The 17,096-nt window shown below is 38.5% G+C and overlaps 1 protein-coding gene across 2 annotated transcripts in view; it reads right to left on the bottom strand.

Annotated features, from left to right (window-relative positions):
* LOC110049244 (uncharacterized) overlaps positions 1-17,096 on the bottom strand; it is a 112,043-nt gene that overhangs the window by 64,947 nt on the left and 30,000 nt on the right. Inside the window, exons 13-16 of one of the 2 annotated variants that reach the window (XM_089290536.1) lie at positions 8,248-8,415; positions 7,536-7,646; positions 3,325-3,594; positions 1,036-1,275 (exon numbers count right to left, since the gene is read on the bottom strand). In XM_089290536.1, the coding sequence (XP_089146662.1) occupies positions 1,036-1,275; positions 3,325-3,594; positions 7,536-7,646; positions 8,248-8,415 (789 nt within the window). The remainder of the gene's footprint in view (positions 1-1,035; positions 1,276-3,324; positions 3,595-7,535; positions 7,647-8,247; positions 8,416-17,096) is intronic. The other variant, XM_089290535.1, reaches the window with a different exon arrangement.

Genomic DNA, 17,096 nt, shown 5'->3' with positions numbered 1-17,096 from the left:
CATCGTCCCATTCCTCAAAAAAATCTTCAATATCCATAGTTTGGTCACTTTACTGTGCAGTGTAAACAAAGTTGCTGCAAAAATGTCGCTTGCGACAGTGACGTTCACAATGTTGGAACCGGTGACGCGAGCTAGTTTCCAATCCAGTCTTCTACTATCCATGTTGCTAATAATCTCGCAATCTGATTGGCTAATTTGCTGTTGTCGACAAGAGTCCAGACAACACTGCTCGCATTAATGTGTCACGCAATGCCTTTTTCAGCTCGTGCTCTGAAAAAACATTTTCTTTGACGTTGATATTGTAGTAAAAAACAAATCGAAATGTGGTTTAGCGTGGTATGTACCCTTATCGACAACGATATGCGTCATCACAGGGGTCAAAATTTGTTGTGGACTTACTCGGCTGCGCCTCGTGAGTCCACAACATTTTGACCACTATGATGACGCATATCGTTGTCGATAAGAGTACAGACCACGCTAAACCACATTTTGATTTGTTAATTTTACAATAACTGTCTAATTTCTCGCGCGCTGATTGGCTCATTTTTATCATCAATATGAGTACAGACGGATAAAATTTTAATTTACGCAAGCTATCAACAGCTCAACTTTCACCTGTCAAACTGTCAACTTTTTAAACAATGGGATTTTAGTGACTTTTTCAGTAGCCAATCAAAAAGCGAGAAAAGCTATTGACAATGTTCGCGTCATTTTGAATAAAATTCTCTAATCTTTGTTTACGGCAAGTTTACGGCATCTTTTCCCTCATTTATTCCCGGCATTTGACCATTTTGGGGTCTTGTTATTGTAAAAAACAAATTGACGCCTTTTTTTTAAAGCGTCTGTCCTCTTATTGATGATAAATTGCGTCATAACATCGTCAAAGTGGTTGTGGAACCACGAGCCGCAGGCGCAAGTTATAATCAATAAGAGGAGAGACGCATAAAAAACTGACATCAATTTGTTAAACTGAGGAATCACCTTAAAGAAACATATAGTGCAGTATACTGTTAAATTACTAAACGACAACTGCACCTTGCTCTGACGTCTTCTGCAATGCAATGCTTCTTGCCCATTTTGCATCTCCTTGGAGCTCACTATCCGAACTTGAGATTGTGTGTTGATCTCCATTTGTACCACCTTCTTGTGAGTTTTTTTCTTCTTCGGTGTCTGGTTGCTCCTCTGGAGTTGTCCTTTTGAGCCTTCTTTTCGTTGATATATGTTCCCAGGTGAAAAAAGGCTTGTCTGAAACACTACCACTGGTTATTAGAAGCCCTGTTAAGAAAGAAAGGAGGAACGCCTTCAGAGGAAAAAGGAAAAACTACACGTACATGCACATTTACTGTTTGTATGAACAAATGTATGGAGTATGAAAGTTAAAAAAGGTTAAGTGGATAACAAGTGAGAGGAAGAATGGGTCATGGAAAGAACGTAGGAAAACGAGCGTTCTATCAGGGTCGGAGGCTTCAATAAGCAACAAAAGTTTTGAAAACTTCCACAACGTTCTGTCTCAAAGACTGCACAGACCACAGCATCTGCACAACATTAGATTTGGGGGCTGCCCGGGGGTATCAGAGAATCATCACTTGATTTGTTAAAATAGACGAACAGATTAAATAACCTTAGGAAGTCATTTTAACAAAAGTGTCTGAACTACCACTGTCGAAGACTCGCTCGAACCGTGGGGAAGAATGCACACCAAGTGAATGTGCAAGGGTGACGGCGAGCGTAGCATACGAGCGGCCAGCGGCCAGCGGCCAAGCCGCAAACCACGAGTAGCGCGGGCGTCAGAAGACAAGCAATACTTGCGGTTCGCGGCTTCGCATTTCAAGCTCGCACGTTCACGACCGCTCACTGTGTTGCGTTCTTCTCTGCGTTCTTCCCACGGATTTTCGGACAAAAAAGAGACAGTTCGCAGTCTACCACTATCGCTTCTTGCTGTCATGTCTTGTCCAAAATTTTTGATAAAATATGATTGTATTTTTTAACTGGAGCATACTGGGAATCTCTCGATATTGTCGCTCAAGCAAAGTTGCCACATTGCCTGATTTGTGTTTTACAAACATTGGTATAGTTCCTGTGAGATTATGATCATTCACCCTCAAACAAATTGTGAGAAGTATCAAGACATTTCTTGGGAAACCTTTAAGGTGGCTCCCTATAGTTTTACGATCGCACGCGCACTTAGGACGAAAGCTCAAGTAATCTGCGCGTCCTCAAAGGAAAACGTCAGTGTTTTTCGATATTTTATGACGTCAACATGAGCACAAAAAGCAAAACTGACAATGAATTTTCTCGCGTTTCCTACGGTGAAATTCCGTAAAATTTGGCAGACTGGAAATAAATATTTTACTTTAGTTGGAGCTCGTTTTTATGCGAAATCTATCTGACCAGTTTTTCTGCAGCGGTAAAAGACATAAATTTCCAAAAATCGAAAAAACTGCCGGTACAAACCCTACTTTTTTTGTGTTTAAAATTCGTATCCCGCCACATTCAATGTACCGTAAAAATTTTGGAAAATTTCACCGAAGGAAATTCAAGAAAATCACAAATAAAGCCATAAAAACGGTAAACAACGCATTTGTTTGGACATTTCAACATTAAAAGCCAAGATTTTAACAGAGATGATAGCATTCAAAACATAACACTAGCGCGCGCAACGTGATGAATGATTACTCTATGGAGCCACCTTAAGGGCGAGTTGGAAAATGTGCCAGTTTTTGAATCCTAAAGTTAAGTAAAAACGAGCACCGCTACCGAGCAAAGGGGGCAAGGCTTAGTGGCAGGCAACGCCAACAGGTTTGTGAACCGAAAGTGACGATTTATAGCACAACGCCACCCATATTGGAGAGCTCGCTCACAGGCTAAATACACTTTTGGTTGTGAAGACCACCTCAACTAACAATTAAATGTAAGAATTGCAATTCCAGAGACTGAACGAAAAACAAATTTTGCAATATAAACATCTGATGTTCGATTGAGAAAATACTTGGCTGACAACTAAACAACTCTGAATAATGTGACGATGTTACAGGTAGTCATTCAATGGAACAAGCCGAGTGTCAAAATTAGGCAAACCTCCTTCAGCACACAGGCAATACGTCCTGCAATTATACTAGTTGTAAGGATTCGGCATGGCTTGATCAGCCACAGTGAGCAGAGAATGTATTCAAAGAAATGATGGTAGATGCTAAGCTTGGAAGAAACATGAGTGATGTTTATCGGTCAGAAACGAAAGCTATAATCAAAGAAAAAAACAGTAGCAGACTGACTGATTAACATGGTAAGTGTAATTTTTTTTTCTGAATATAAAATAGTGAGTACCTGCACTGTCCATCTCGCGAGTTAGGTAGGTCAAATAATCTTGTAGTTCTTTAGGTGAGCTCATATCAAACTTCTTCAATTCCGTTTTCACTATCTGACGTATATCTTTCGTAATTCTTAATCCGGCAAGTGATGATGATCCAAAAGATGACGTCGTACCTGAAGAACGACTCGACTCCATGCCAGATGATAATGATCCAAAAGATGACTTTGCACTGGCTGAAAGACTCGACGCTGCGCTAGATGAAGATGATCGAGAAGACAAAATACCTAAAACAAAAGATCGTAAACAAGGCAATGAGCATCCAAAACATTTCTTCAACAGAAAAGTCTGTACTGAGTTAAAACATATTCATCAAAGTATTCTAAATGACTGTAATAACTGCTCCTCGACTCCACTATCCCGCCAAACGACTTAATTTATGTCAATTAATTTTAACTCAAACAAGAAAAAAAACCATGGCCACATTTATTAATGTGTTTTGCATAAAATTGTTATCATTGATACTTGCCATGGAAGTTATAGCAGAGATAATTTCTTGCAAGACTATGTTGGATTTTGCAATTTTTGTGGTCTTATGTAAGACCACTAAGTCAGAGGCGGATCTTGAGAGTCACTTTGAGGAAGAGATGACACGTGATAGACCTTCGAGAGGATAAATAGTTTGACAGATAGACTGGGTTCTAGTAATTGCGAGTCATTGTTTTCGAGTTGTTTCGTCGGCCATTGCTTCTGTCGAAGCGTTGTGGTACTGTGTAATTACAACCCTTTTACCTGTTTAGTGAAAGTGCTATTTAGGTGTTGCTGAGTGAGTGTCCTCGGGGATACGGGAGTTGTTTGCTCACACAAGCCCACGTATCCAGACTCGGCTTGTGTTTAGTGCGGATTGCATTGAAGCTAATACGCTTTCGCAAGCCCATTTTCGTTGGCTTGAAATCTGGTGCGGGTTGCACCACACAAGCTCTCACAAGCCAGTATTCTCACAAGCGAGCTTCAGGGTTGTCAAAACAAGCCGGCAACCGGCGCATTTAACTGGCTATTTCGACTGAAAACTCAGGCGCCGGCTACTCTGTATGCTAGTAGGTTAGTCCTTAGCGTGATATTGGAGAAATAAAATGGAAATAAAATTGTTCAGTTAATAATTTGTTTGGTCGATCTTTCTAAAGCATTTAAAGTCACTCTAGGGGATCCCCTGATCATTTCGGACATTCTGTGCGAATATATGACTGGATTTATGAAAACCGTGTTAAGACTTTGTACCAAAATTGAACGTAGAACAGATACTCAGAAACGGTTGTCTCATGTTATGTTCTGTTAGTGCTGTGTTAAATTCATATCATTCTGCTCACTTCCTCATAACCTGCTATACGATACTCCGTCAACAACAAACGCTTTAAGGGCCCATTAACCGATCTTTTCGAGCCGTTGCTAAGGAAAAGTTACTCTCATATAACCTCATCATTTTTAGTTAGTTAAGAGTTATTTCATGTGTTTTAACTTTTTCATGATCAGTAACACTAGTGATGACGCCATCAGGCCACGCCCATGGTCATGTGACTAATACTGAAAAAACGCAAAGGCTCCCAGGCAAATTACTTTATCAGGATTTTTTTCATTGATTTAATATTTTAATTTAAATCCTCATTACGCTATGCATAGATTTTGTTTCATTTTTGAAAGGTCAGATTTTGAGGGAATTTTAAAATATTAAAATATTCGTAATTTTCTGGGAAAAGCATGATTTTGAAAAAGGAATGCATAGCTATCTTTCCAACGTTGGCTTTAATCGAAATCCGTCGAAAAAGGCTGGATTTAATGAAAAACCGCGTTTCCTTTAGCATTTAAAGAAACCGGAAGTGCGCCCGATATATATTGGAAGTTACCCTATCAGCGCGTGCGCAATTTACACTACCAGCGCACTTCGGTAAGATCAAACAAAGCCACACGGAATTACTTTTTCTCTTTCTATTGCTCTTGTTTTTCTGTCTTTTTCTTATTTTGTCTTTGCTTGTACTTTGCATTTTGTGAAACACAAAGAAAAACATCTAAAATGTAAGTGAATTTGCAAGTTATTGAGCTGTTTTTATTTTCCGCGCTCAGGCTGACGTAAGTAACCGGAAGTGAAATTTCACCTCCTTAGCAACGCGCGCGAGCGCGCGCATAAATCGGTTAATGGGCCCTTAAGAACGAGAGAAACATACAGCTTGTTATACTTTTTGTGTAAAATGTATCCGGTAATGGCATCGCAAATTTGGAAATTTTGTAAAATCCGCAACCCCGCGCTTGCTGGTCAAATTAGCATAAAATTGTAAATTTCGTCACAACGTGTCGAAAAATCGTTGAGGCAGCGAATGTTTGTAAATCTTGTAGAGTTAAACGAAAAATCGCAAAATTTGCTAAATTTGAAACTGAAACGAAAAATCGTAAAATTGGTAAAATTTGTAGCTGCGTTCAATCCTGGACATATAAGTGAGCGTTTAATCAATCGGCTCTTAACGTTCAACTTACTTGTACACGACAAATCTACTCACAAAATCCCCCTACAAAAGGTGAATCCTCTTTATATACCACCTCATTACGAATTCATTACGTGTTAAGTGTTCGCAGTATAACCATCTTTTCATCTTACAACTAGTAATAGTTATCCCTAAAGCTGCCCCCGCTTTCTCTTATTTCTACTGAATGAAAACAATTGAACATTATTGTATGAACTAAAACTTCTATATCTTTTTTTTGTAAACTTTATCACTCATAATGTTCCTATAACTTAGGCATCTTATCATGGTTATTATCCAAACATTAAACTAACTAAGCTAAACCAACACTTTGTATTTAACCCATTCCATTCCAGACAGCCGTGAGTTTTCGTTTGAAAGGACACAAAAAAAAAAAAAGAAAAAAAAGGTTTCCTTCATGGGAGCTAATATTTCTGTTACAAAAACTTCACTCAGTAGAACTTACGAAAAAAAGATTAAAAAATTATAGAGAAACAAAATATTATGTCAAACCACTCTGCTGTTTGAATTTGATGATGAAACAAGCCATTTTTCTTGTTATAAGAGCAAACGTATCTCGAAAGCAGAACTGCAGTTGAGAAAATCATCTGCAACTTGCTGTCACGATTTTTTTCTAAGTTGGGTAGCAGGAGGAAGTACCCGGCAAAGAAAAGGCCTTTCTCTGCAATTCCCCCCTTCCCCTGCCCTATTGCTAAGAAAGGCCTGATACTCAAGTTATTAACAGAAGTATCGCGTTACTGTCACCTCTAATCTATAAATGCAAATTAGAGTCAAGTTCTTTCTCCTCAACGAAAACGCTGCAAAACATTTACATTTACCTTTGGATTCCCACCAAGTCACCCAGCCGTGACATGAGCTCTAAGTCACGTAAGATTACTCAACACAAATGAGCGATCTGAATAAACGACATCCCAAAGATAGAACTGGCAATCGGAAATATTTTAGTCACAATTGAACACGAACGAAGCGACACTCGCCTTGAATATCGACATTTACCGGTACTTCAGAATTACTTACGATACCTTCTGAGTTGTTTTCATCCCAAAATCCATCTTCAGAATCTTTGAAATCGTTTTCAATTTGTTCTATATTAAAATCTCCGCCATTTCGAAGAGAACTTACTTCATCGCAGTGTGTCTATTCGACCCCCAGCAAACTTTCAGCAATCCTTTGCGTACTTTTCGGCAATCCTTTGCGAGCCGTGTTCTCAAAAATCGAGATTTTTTCTGCTACGGCGAAATTTCCCTCCCTATGCGCGGGGACTTCTTGGGTGCCTCCTCGGGTATTAGCCCTCTGGGCCAAAACCCTGCGGGGGCAACTAGCGCGAGCATTACATTTAAATATACCAGTAACCGTCATACAATGTATATATTAGTTCTTGCATTAGCTCGTGCAATCATTACATCTGTTTTGTTACAATATTTTCATTGTAGGACCTATTAACAGGGAGTATCAGCCTGGACAAAACACGGTATTATTTGTTTTATCTTTTCTTTAAACCAACTCCCAGGATTTCCCTTTGTACACACAAAAAATAAACAGTACTATAAAAGTTTGTAAATACAGGTACATGTATTTTATGAAGTATGTTTTCCAACACACTTGCACGACTGATGAGTTTGAAAAAAAAAAGCACTAGAGCTAAAACAGTTCACAGTATCACATGTATAATTCATTAACACACATTCAGGTACCTGAATCAGAACTGATATCATCCCTTCCTTTCAAAGAAAGCCTTTTGTTAAGTGAATGGATTAGATCATAATGAAATGAAGGTACCAGTGGAGCTTCAAATCCCAACTGATCTATAAAAATAAAGAGAGACTCACTGCTGAGTTACTACGATTACCAGTTAAATAAGGTGTGACAGAAGTTTGGTAACCAGGTTTTAACGTTAAAATCGTGTCGGTGTCACGGGCAACTCGCTCCGTTTCCAGTGTTAACTTGCCCTTCTTCCCACGCACCAACCCAGTGTGGATCTATCTACCGCTGACCGTGTCTCTGTGCAAATATATATTGCTTAGAGAGTTTCTTATTCAGTAAACATTTGGATTTAGATACAATGCCTTTGTAAGAATATATCATTTTGGCCCGGGTTGTTTTATTTGGTGTTTCCATCGTTTCTCATGACAAGTCAAATTAATTGTATTTAAGGCCGCTACTTCAATTTCACAGGGTCATTACTTTTGGAAATTTGCTGCTTGCAATATTTGCTATGAGATGTATAACTTAATTTCCACTTAAAGAGGATCGCTACTCACGAGGTTGTGACTTTCGGAACTTTTTAGTATGTCTCTTTTCCAAAAGATGGGAATGACAGAGGAATTTCAACTGAGAGAAGCTCTGATTACTAGAGCTTGTAGAAGACTCTGTTTCAGCTGGTTTGCCACAATGATCTACATGTACCTTCATCCTTTGATACTGAAGAACCTTCATCAGTTCCAGTTTTCAGTTTTTCCTCGACTGTTTCTGTTTGCAAGTCATCTTCTTCATCCCGTTGAGATACTTTCTCATCGTCAGTGAAATACACATGGACTGGTTGTTCCGCAGGTACAGCGACACTTCCACATTGATCTTTAAAGATAAAGGGAGACTCACTTCTGAGTTGATAATGGTGATGTAATTGATGTTTGTTATCATAATTATAATGATGGCAAAAAGACAATACAGTGCTGGGCAGAAGTAAGCTAAGATAATGCAATGTTGAAAGCTTTCTTCCAGTGCTCTATTTCGCGTTGGCTCTCTCCTACCATGCTAATCGGAACACAATGGAATGTTCATTCCAGAAGACAAAGAACGAGTCAGAATTTTTGTTAAACACGTTCTTATCTTTTCTGTACAGTAGAATTCACGAGAAATCGTTCTTGCAAGGGGTTGGCAAAAAAAACCTCAAACATCATAATGGGGTCTACTGTGCTGCCGTTACAAAGTTCAAAAAATATATATCTTTCTCTCCTTAAAATGCACGTATTAAACACTTCTCAGTCATTATCCTGAAATTTCTGTTGTTAGTAATGTAACAATAGACGATGTTCGCAACCACTAGAAGTACAGACAATAATCGTATGATGGCCTACGATGTCTGCTTCAAAATAAATAAAGTTACAGGCAGTGCATGTATGATGGTAGACACAGTTGTGTCCATGTGTTTTAAATGGGAAAGTTGGTTAAAAAATAATATAGTAAAGTTCCAAATCATAATTTGTTGTTTGTAGCAAACTGTTTGAGTGGTTTCAAGCCAATAATTCTTCACTCGTTTTAAAGACTAGAGGTTCAGTTTCAGCTATTAATTTTTAGGAATTCAAATTTTGCACATGCCACCATGTTTATTTTTGCAAAACTTGATGGGTAATATTTATGACATCAATGTGTGGTTGGACACTTTCAAAATACAGCATAGCGTGGATTTAGAGATAAAAAGTAACATTCTTTCAGTTGTAACAAAAAATCTTTTTCTGTGGACTCCATATCAAGATCTCTGCGCTTATTTACTTTATTAAAGTAAACCTGATGGTAACCAGGTGATTTAAACTGAAAACTGAACTCTTCATATTCAAACCACTTGCAGTGATATGGACTTAAAACCCAACGACCAGTCAAGGAAACCCTTATATGTGCTTTACAGCTTAAACTGTGTAATGAAGTTATTCCGTTTTCCGACTTACTTACAACAACTGGCTAAAGTGAATCTGACCGAGTTTAAACCAGAATTCCAGAGATCAGTCCATCAACACAACGAAACAAGAAGATCTGTTAGATCTTATAACCGCGCTTTTAAAATTTAACTGTTTGCTTAGCACTACCGTCGGAACGGAGTGCACATTCCAAAGTAGTCATTGATGATTCTTTTCTTACTGTAGACATCACATCACTTGATCAACACAAACTGTATTATTGCACCATCAGTGGTAGCCATTGACAAATCTCCGATGACCTAATGGTCTTGATCTTTGTAGAACTTTCTTCGGGATATGTATGGGCATGAACGATATAAATGACACGATAATAACACTATTAACAACAGCTTTCTTTCTTAAAAGTAATGATTAAATTTAATTGGTGTTTTCCACGAGTAAAGGGCTAGTAAAGTAGTCACACAAGTCATATAATTTAATAATAAAACTCTATCCCGACCGATGTATCGATTTTGGTCACTCCAGTGACCACAGAATGAAAACGTGACAGAAAATTGGCGTTACTTTCGATTCTCACCAAATTTGGACAGTGGGATGATCTCATCATTAGCCAATTATAGGCCATCTTTCAGCTCTTTTCGTCATATCCCCCCCACGGGAGAATTTTGTCAAGTTAGCTAATTTAGTATGCAAGCCAACGCAATGGCGGTCACCGTGGACGAAATGTTTATTTGCTCAAAAATTACGGCCAAATCTTTCGGAGATAGAAGTCAAGACATTTGTAAGGATACAGAAAGTAATTTGGGACCAGTTGCTGGCTTCTAAGACTGAATTTATCCAGAAGTAAGCTGTATTTTCGTTTTCGTGCCGAAAGCCACACGATGAATTAATATTATCGGCTTTTTCTGCTGTCTTGTTCTGTTTTTTCTCTTGGTCTTTTTTGTAGTCCGCCGAGGCCAGTCTTTCGTCTAAATCAGTTGAAAAAAGTTCGAAAAAGATGTTCCCATTCAACTTTAAGCTCTCAGCCGATAATTCTGGAGTTTTTTGGCCGAAACGTCAGCTTTGTTATGTTCGTGTTTTTCGGTTGCTATGGGCGACCATGGCTTCCTTTGTTAGGTCAAGTCTAGGGAGTGAGGTCACAAAAAATTCTAATTAATTCTGGTTTTGTTCGATTTCTATGAAATTTTAACACGATAAAGCTGGATTGTTAAGGAATAGATTTACCGCCTGCCAATGTGTGGTAGCTATTAACGCTTAAGAATGGCTGACTGTTAGGATCGAGAACCGCCGGTCAACGACCCATTTGGCAAATCGCTCATATTTTGCCCAAAGATACCCTTAGGTGACCTAATTCTAAAAATCATATTTCAAGGTTCCAGCGAATTTTTATTTTTCAGAAATTCGCGAAAATTTGAAAGCACGGTCAAAGTGCGGTTTTTCGTGTAATAAAATGACCGAAATAAGGTGCGAGGACGAAGCGCTGGTAAAGTCTTAAAATAAATTCAATTGACTTCAAACTTCACATAAATGTGGAACAACCACTCTAATTTATTCCTCGTTTTAAGCTAATCTCAGAGATGTTGATATAGTGGTTTTCCGAACCATTTTAAAAACACCTATGAAGCGTGTGAAAAATAACGGCAAAATATAGGTCATGTTTAACAGCATAAAAATGCATCTGGTACCTCACTTTCCGATTATTTTACTTTACAGCCTAGAAATATCATTATTAAACATATATCATGCCAAGTTTCATGCTCGAACTCGCAGTATTTCCCTTTGAGAAAAACGAAAATCTATGTCAATGTGTAGGGCGCAAATAACACAATAATTATACACGAACAAGAGACAAATCAGTTTCAACGGCGAAAGTAAAAGGCCATCATTCATTAAAATCCCGTCAATTCACTGCTATATGGCAAGCCGTTTGTAGCAAAATTAAATCCTTGCAATATATGTTTAATCCTTTAAATAACGGTTTTATTTAAAGATAGAAAAAGGCATTCAATGCAGTGGTAAATAAAATTTTGGTTCAATTCAATCTTTTAATTTTCACAATTCAATCCAATACCTGGAATATTGATTTAATCCAATGCCTAAAATATTGATTCAATCCAATACCTAAAATATTGATTCAATCCAATACCTGGAATATTGATTCAATCCAATACCTAAAATATTGATTCAATCCAATACCTGGAATATTGATTCAATCCAATGCCTGGAATATTGATGCAATCCAATACCTCAAATATTGATTCAATCCAACACCTCAAATATTGATTCAATCCAATGCCTCAAATATTGATGCAATCTTCCTGGGCCGAGTGCGGCCAACAGGAACGAGAGTAACTGAGCACTAGAGAGCACTGAAAACATGGCGGGCGAAGGAGAACTAGGTTTAGAAGTTGAGTTTCCTAAGTTTCTTGCAGACATTTTGGATAAAACGGAAAAATTTTTTGAGAATTTTGGCTCAGAAGTTGCAGAAGCACACGCCGAAGTTCTTGATCAAACCATTAGTCTGCTTAGGTAAATGAGACATTGCTACAACCGAGACACAAGGGACACGGAAAATTTAGATTCCATTACTGCCGCTTTTGTAGATGTAAGTTAACCAATTTTTATGTGATAAACATATTTGTTTATTAAAAGCTGTGTGTGCTAGCTTTTTGTGGCAAATAACATAAACTGTGGCAAATTTTGCTACCACATTGGTCTTTGGTATTGTGCATATTTCTGCTGTCCAATCATTACTGGCACACTAAACTTTGAACTGTAAACAAAATTTTTGTTGTGCCGTGTGCACAGTCAAACATGTTTCTCACAAAAACTGTTTGTGTAAACCTGGTTTTAAGTTATTTTTGAAATAAGAACCTTTACATTTTACAAGACAGCAATCATTGAACATTGGGATGTGTTTTAAGTTTTTCAATGTTGTTGTCTCATGTTTTGCATTATTTAACCCACATGTGGTACTTCTTTCCTAAAAACGATGTTTTTCTTGATATTCTATGACAAGCATGGCACCAATTTGTTGTGAATATTATCGGGTATCCAGGGCTCAAGGCTAACACTACTGCCAACTAGCCACACATTTAAGTTTTGAATAGTAGATTTTGCACTTTCACTAGCCATTGTGACAATCATGATGGAATGGAGTACTGGTCTACTGGATGAAAACAAAATTGAGAATTATCCTGACAAAGTAAAACTGAAGAGAATAGAAACTAATGAAAACAGGGAAACTATAAGTGGATTTCATGGAAATAATTGCCTTAATAAGCATATGATAAATATTTAACTATTAAAGGGAGATAAAAGAAAGTGGCAACACTGATAAAAGTACATCAGAGTTTGAACATAAGTATATTCAAGAAAAGCAGGATTCGTGTTTGTGGGAGTGAAATTTTCTTAGTGATTATTATTAACATTTTTGATGCAACAAGAAATGTTCAAGATTGACCACTCTTATAAAAAAGTCAGTGAAGCTGTGTATGAAAAAGGCTGGCTGGTGCAAAGTTAGTTTTGGCTAGTGACATGAGTCCTGTTAGTAGCCATTATGCCAGTGCACCAAGAGGTTAGTCTTGTGTCCTGGGTACTTTTGAAAATAAGATAACAAATTAACCTTGCAACATTTTAACATCTGTTTTGATAAGCACCTGAAAAATCTACAAGGCAGAGTAGTGCACATGGCAGTTATCAAATGCCCTGATTTCTCTTCAGTTTAGTTGTGTTGCTAGAAGTTAGGCATTCTGTAATTCAAGCAGTTTCTGAGTTTTGTATATCAATGAAAAGGAAGATGAGAAAATAATTTATTTGATACAGGGTGAGGTTTTCTGTTGTGAATTGAGTTCCAAAAATACTTTAAGGGCCATAATCTCCTTTACCCAGCCCACACACATGTAGTATTATGCAATTGTCAGTTGCCCAAGTTTAACTGTCACTAGTTCTAGAGCCTCCTGGAAGATCTCTACTCCCATTTGACTTGATATTATCTTAAGGGATCTAGCCTTTCCGATACAAATGACTGCACTGAATCATGTTGTACCAGGTCAATTTCTTCAACTACAACATTGTTATCACTGCCCAATGGAGTTGGACCATCAGGATCATCACCATAGTATTCAAAATCATATGACTTTCCATTTGAAAGGGGGTTTTCAGGCTGCATCATATGATTAAGCCACATTTGGTATGGCAACCAGTTTTTTTTTCTGTTCTTACATTTTGGTGGTTGAAAGCTTCAGTGAACTGGCAAAGAGCAAGGTTTATCCTTGGTTGAAAAACTAAGTGTAAGGTGGAAAGATGCACTGAATTATCAGTGTCCAGGATTCCTGACAATTCCATACTACAAAAAGTGTAAAAGTACAAGTGGGAAGCACAACGGAAACATCCCTCCACAATCTTTCAATTCGTTGGTTGTGTTGATGGCCCTGCAGTGAAGCTGCCCCTCTCCTCTCTTCTAACCTGCTCCATTGTATCGCACACACCAACGTTTTCAACACCATGATCTACTTGTACTCTCGAAGGCCAAAATTCTCCGTCTCTCTTAACAGCATCCAGAAACAATTCACGACCTGTTGCTGCTTTATTGTTGGCACTACATTTCAAAAACATTATTCTCCGAGAAAATCCGTCTATACAGCCGAATTAGTATTTTCCATCGGATCAGAGAGTGATGTCCATCCAGATGCCAAAGCGAATTTACGCACCCCATCTCAAGACCGTATTTTGGGGATCTAAGTTTGCTAACCTTTCTCTTATTCTTCTCCATTGAACCCGTAACCCAATGAACTTAAAGAAACCTGCAATGAAATTATATCCATACTCTTGAATGATTTCGGTTCCTTATCAGGTAAGCTGTTGAAACCCCTCATATCTTCTCAGCCATACTCTGTCAATCTTCTGTGAATTGTCCATCTCCAAACTCCAATCATCTTTGTTATCGTTGTCCAGATGAATCCTAGTCCTCAAAGTTCCTCGAGCACCTCAACAGGAATTTTAAGAAATGGTCTTCCATGACTCCAACTTCTGAGTCAAAATTCTCAAAAATTATTTCCGTTTTATCCAAGATGTCTGCAAGAAACTTAGGAAACTCAACTTCTAAATCTAGTTCTCCTTCGCCCGCCATGTTTTCAGTGCTCTCTAGTGCTCAGTTACTCTCGTTCCTGTTGGCCGCACTCGGCCCAGGAAGATTGCATCAATATTTGAGGTATTGGATTGAATCAATATTTGAGGTATTGGATTGAATCAATATTTGAGGTATTGGATTGCATCAATATTCGAGGCATTGGATTGAATCAATATTTGAGGTATTGGATTGAATCAATATTCCAGGTATTGGATTGAATCAATATTTTAGGTATTGGATTGAATCAATATTCCAGGTATTGGATTGAATCAATATTTTAAGTATTGGATTGAATCGATATTTTAGGTATCGGATTGAATCAATATTCCAGGTATTGGATTGAATCGTGAAAATTAAAAGACTGAATTGAACCAAAAATTTTATTTACCATTGGATTGAATGCCTTTTTCTATCTTTAAATAAAACCGTTATTTAAAGGATTAAACATATATTGCAAGGATTTAATTTTGCTACAAACGGCTTGCCATACTGCTATCAGTAGAAACATAATGTCCACTACATAGAAACTGTTTTTAGACGTTTTCGAAACATTGCGCGTTAACTTTGTTTAATTTCCTGTCCGCCGTCATGTCTAGTCTGTCATCGCATGTATTTCCTTAATGTAATCAACACTGTGAATGGTTTTCACGACAGACGCAAGAGATTTCCTGTAACCTTGATGTTTTCGGTTCACCAAAACGCTTTAAGTTCGTTACGACACAATAATGGGTCAATTTGGAATGCTGTTTAGCATTAAGGACGTTAAAGGACTGTAAATTAATCGAGTTGAAATATCTTGAAGCAAATCAAAATCGCGCCCTTATTCTAATTTGCAATTGGCAAACAGCCGACCTCCGTTCAAGTTCAAGAAGTCGAGAGGTTAATTCGGCAATGTATTACCGGTACAACAACAAAATCAAACCGAGGTCATCAAAAGTGTAAGTTTAAAAGTGTAGTGGCAAGTCCCAAATAAATTTCGCCTATATAAAATGGAAACAAGAAGTGAAACGCTCTGCCCCGAAACAAATAAACAAAATATTAATACGACTAATTTAATCGGAAAATGTTACAGAAAACATACCTAAAAGCCGTCGATTCCCCTCAATACCACTCTACATTGCCTTAAAGAGCCCAAGCTTTCTGCTGTAAGAATCAGGGGCCTCAGGAATCTGTTTTTATCATATCGGCAACCATGCTGCGTGGCTGATATTCGAGACTCAGTAAAAGTTGTCACACAACCGTACGAGCAGCCCAGTCACGCTTTCACTGCTCTTGCGCAAATGTTCAACATTTCGCAATTTACCTAAACCGATTACAAGTTTAAAGTAGTGACAGTAGATTGAAATGCGCTTCTTAAAGCTGACCTATCCAGGAGCAATTATTTCTTGTTCTTGAATGGCTCTTAGTTGTAGCTACAGTCGGGAAGGGGGGAGGAGGGGGTACTCCTGGAAATTTCGGATATCTGTATGCCGTGGAAGATTAAGTGGCCTCCAGCTCTTAACGCCAACACTGACACACCAGATGATTCTCTAAGTATCGCAGGGATCACTAAGCTAAATAATTTTGAGTTTAGCTCCGCTGAGTCAATTACCTGTTGGCGCGCATATTGCATTGACCGTGGACAGGTGGAAAAACAGTTAAACGGGAAAAGCCTGGTGCACATTGTAATTTAGCGTTGTTCAACACGCAATCGGTCAGGTTGTAATGCTAATCGTATTTGACAGAATCTCAAGTTTTCTTTCGACACATACTGGGGTGACATACTCCTAGATGGGTGTGACCGGTAGCCATGAGTCAAGTCAGTCAACTCGCAAAGCTTAACAGAAGAGTGATAGTGAACCACTGGTGGAAGGACTGCAGATTGTCCCTACGCTTTACCCTGATAGGCCTCTGTTTTATTCTAATGAACTGATGCTGTGACAATAATACTATTTAGCTTTATGAACATGCTAATTGTCAAGGGTTTCTTTTGCAATTTAGTCAGACATCGCTCTTTCTTTATTTCTGCGGGAAACATCGTTCTCTAAAGGAGACTTCAGGTCATTTTCTAAAAAGGCACGAACACTGCGACCCCAACATCGGTGCCATTATCAACGGGTGTGACCGAGAAAGCGTCTGGTGATGCTTCCATGGATAGTAACCATGCATGGCAGGGGTGTATTAATGTCTTCAAGGCAGCTGCATTCGTGTCTTTCATAGCCTGTCCACTTTAGAGAGGCACTTGTCTCTGGAGAAATATACTCAGTCACTGGAGAGACATTCCCTTATGGACTTAGTCAAAATGTGCTACAAACCCTGCTTGGAGCAGGCGTTGGCGCGTTACTCAAAGCCACAATAGGTCACCAAGAAGCCCTTGTCGTTTCAAAAGAGGGTTGGGCTCTCAGGGCAGTCAGTGACAAGCAGCACTCGTATCTTGTGGCAAAATTCCGCACTGGTCAAACGACAGGCCGAAAGCTTGACGCCGAAATGGTGGCGCGGGAAATGCGCAG

Source organism: Orbicella faveolata, unplaced genomic scaffold (genome assembly GCF_042242905.1).
Source record: "Orbicella faveolata isolate gen_17 unplaced genomic scaffold, um_ofav_v1 contig_2, whole genome shotgun sequence".
NCBI lineage: Eukaryota > Metazoa > Cnidaria > Anthozoa > Scleractinia > Merulinidae > Orbicella > Orbicella faveolata.
The sequence above is the reverse complement of the archived record's forward strand: the minus strand, read 5'-3'. Positions and strand labels throughout refer to the sequence as shown.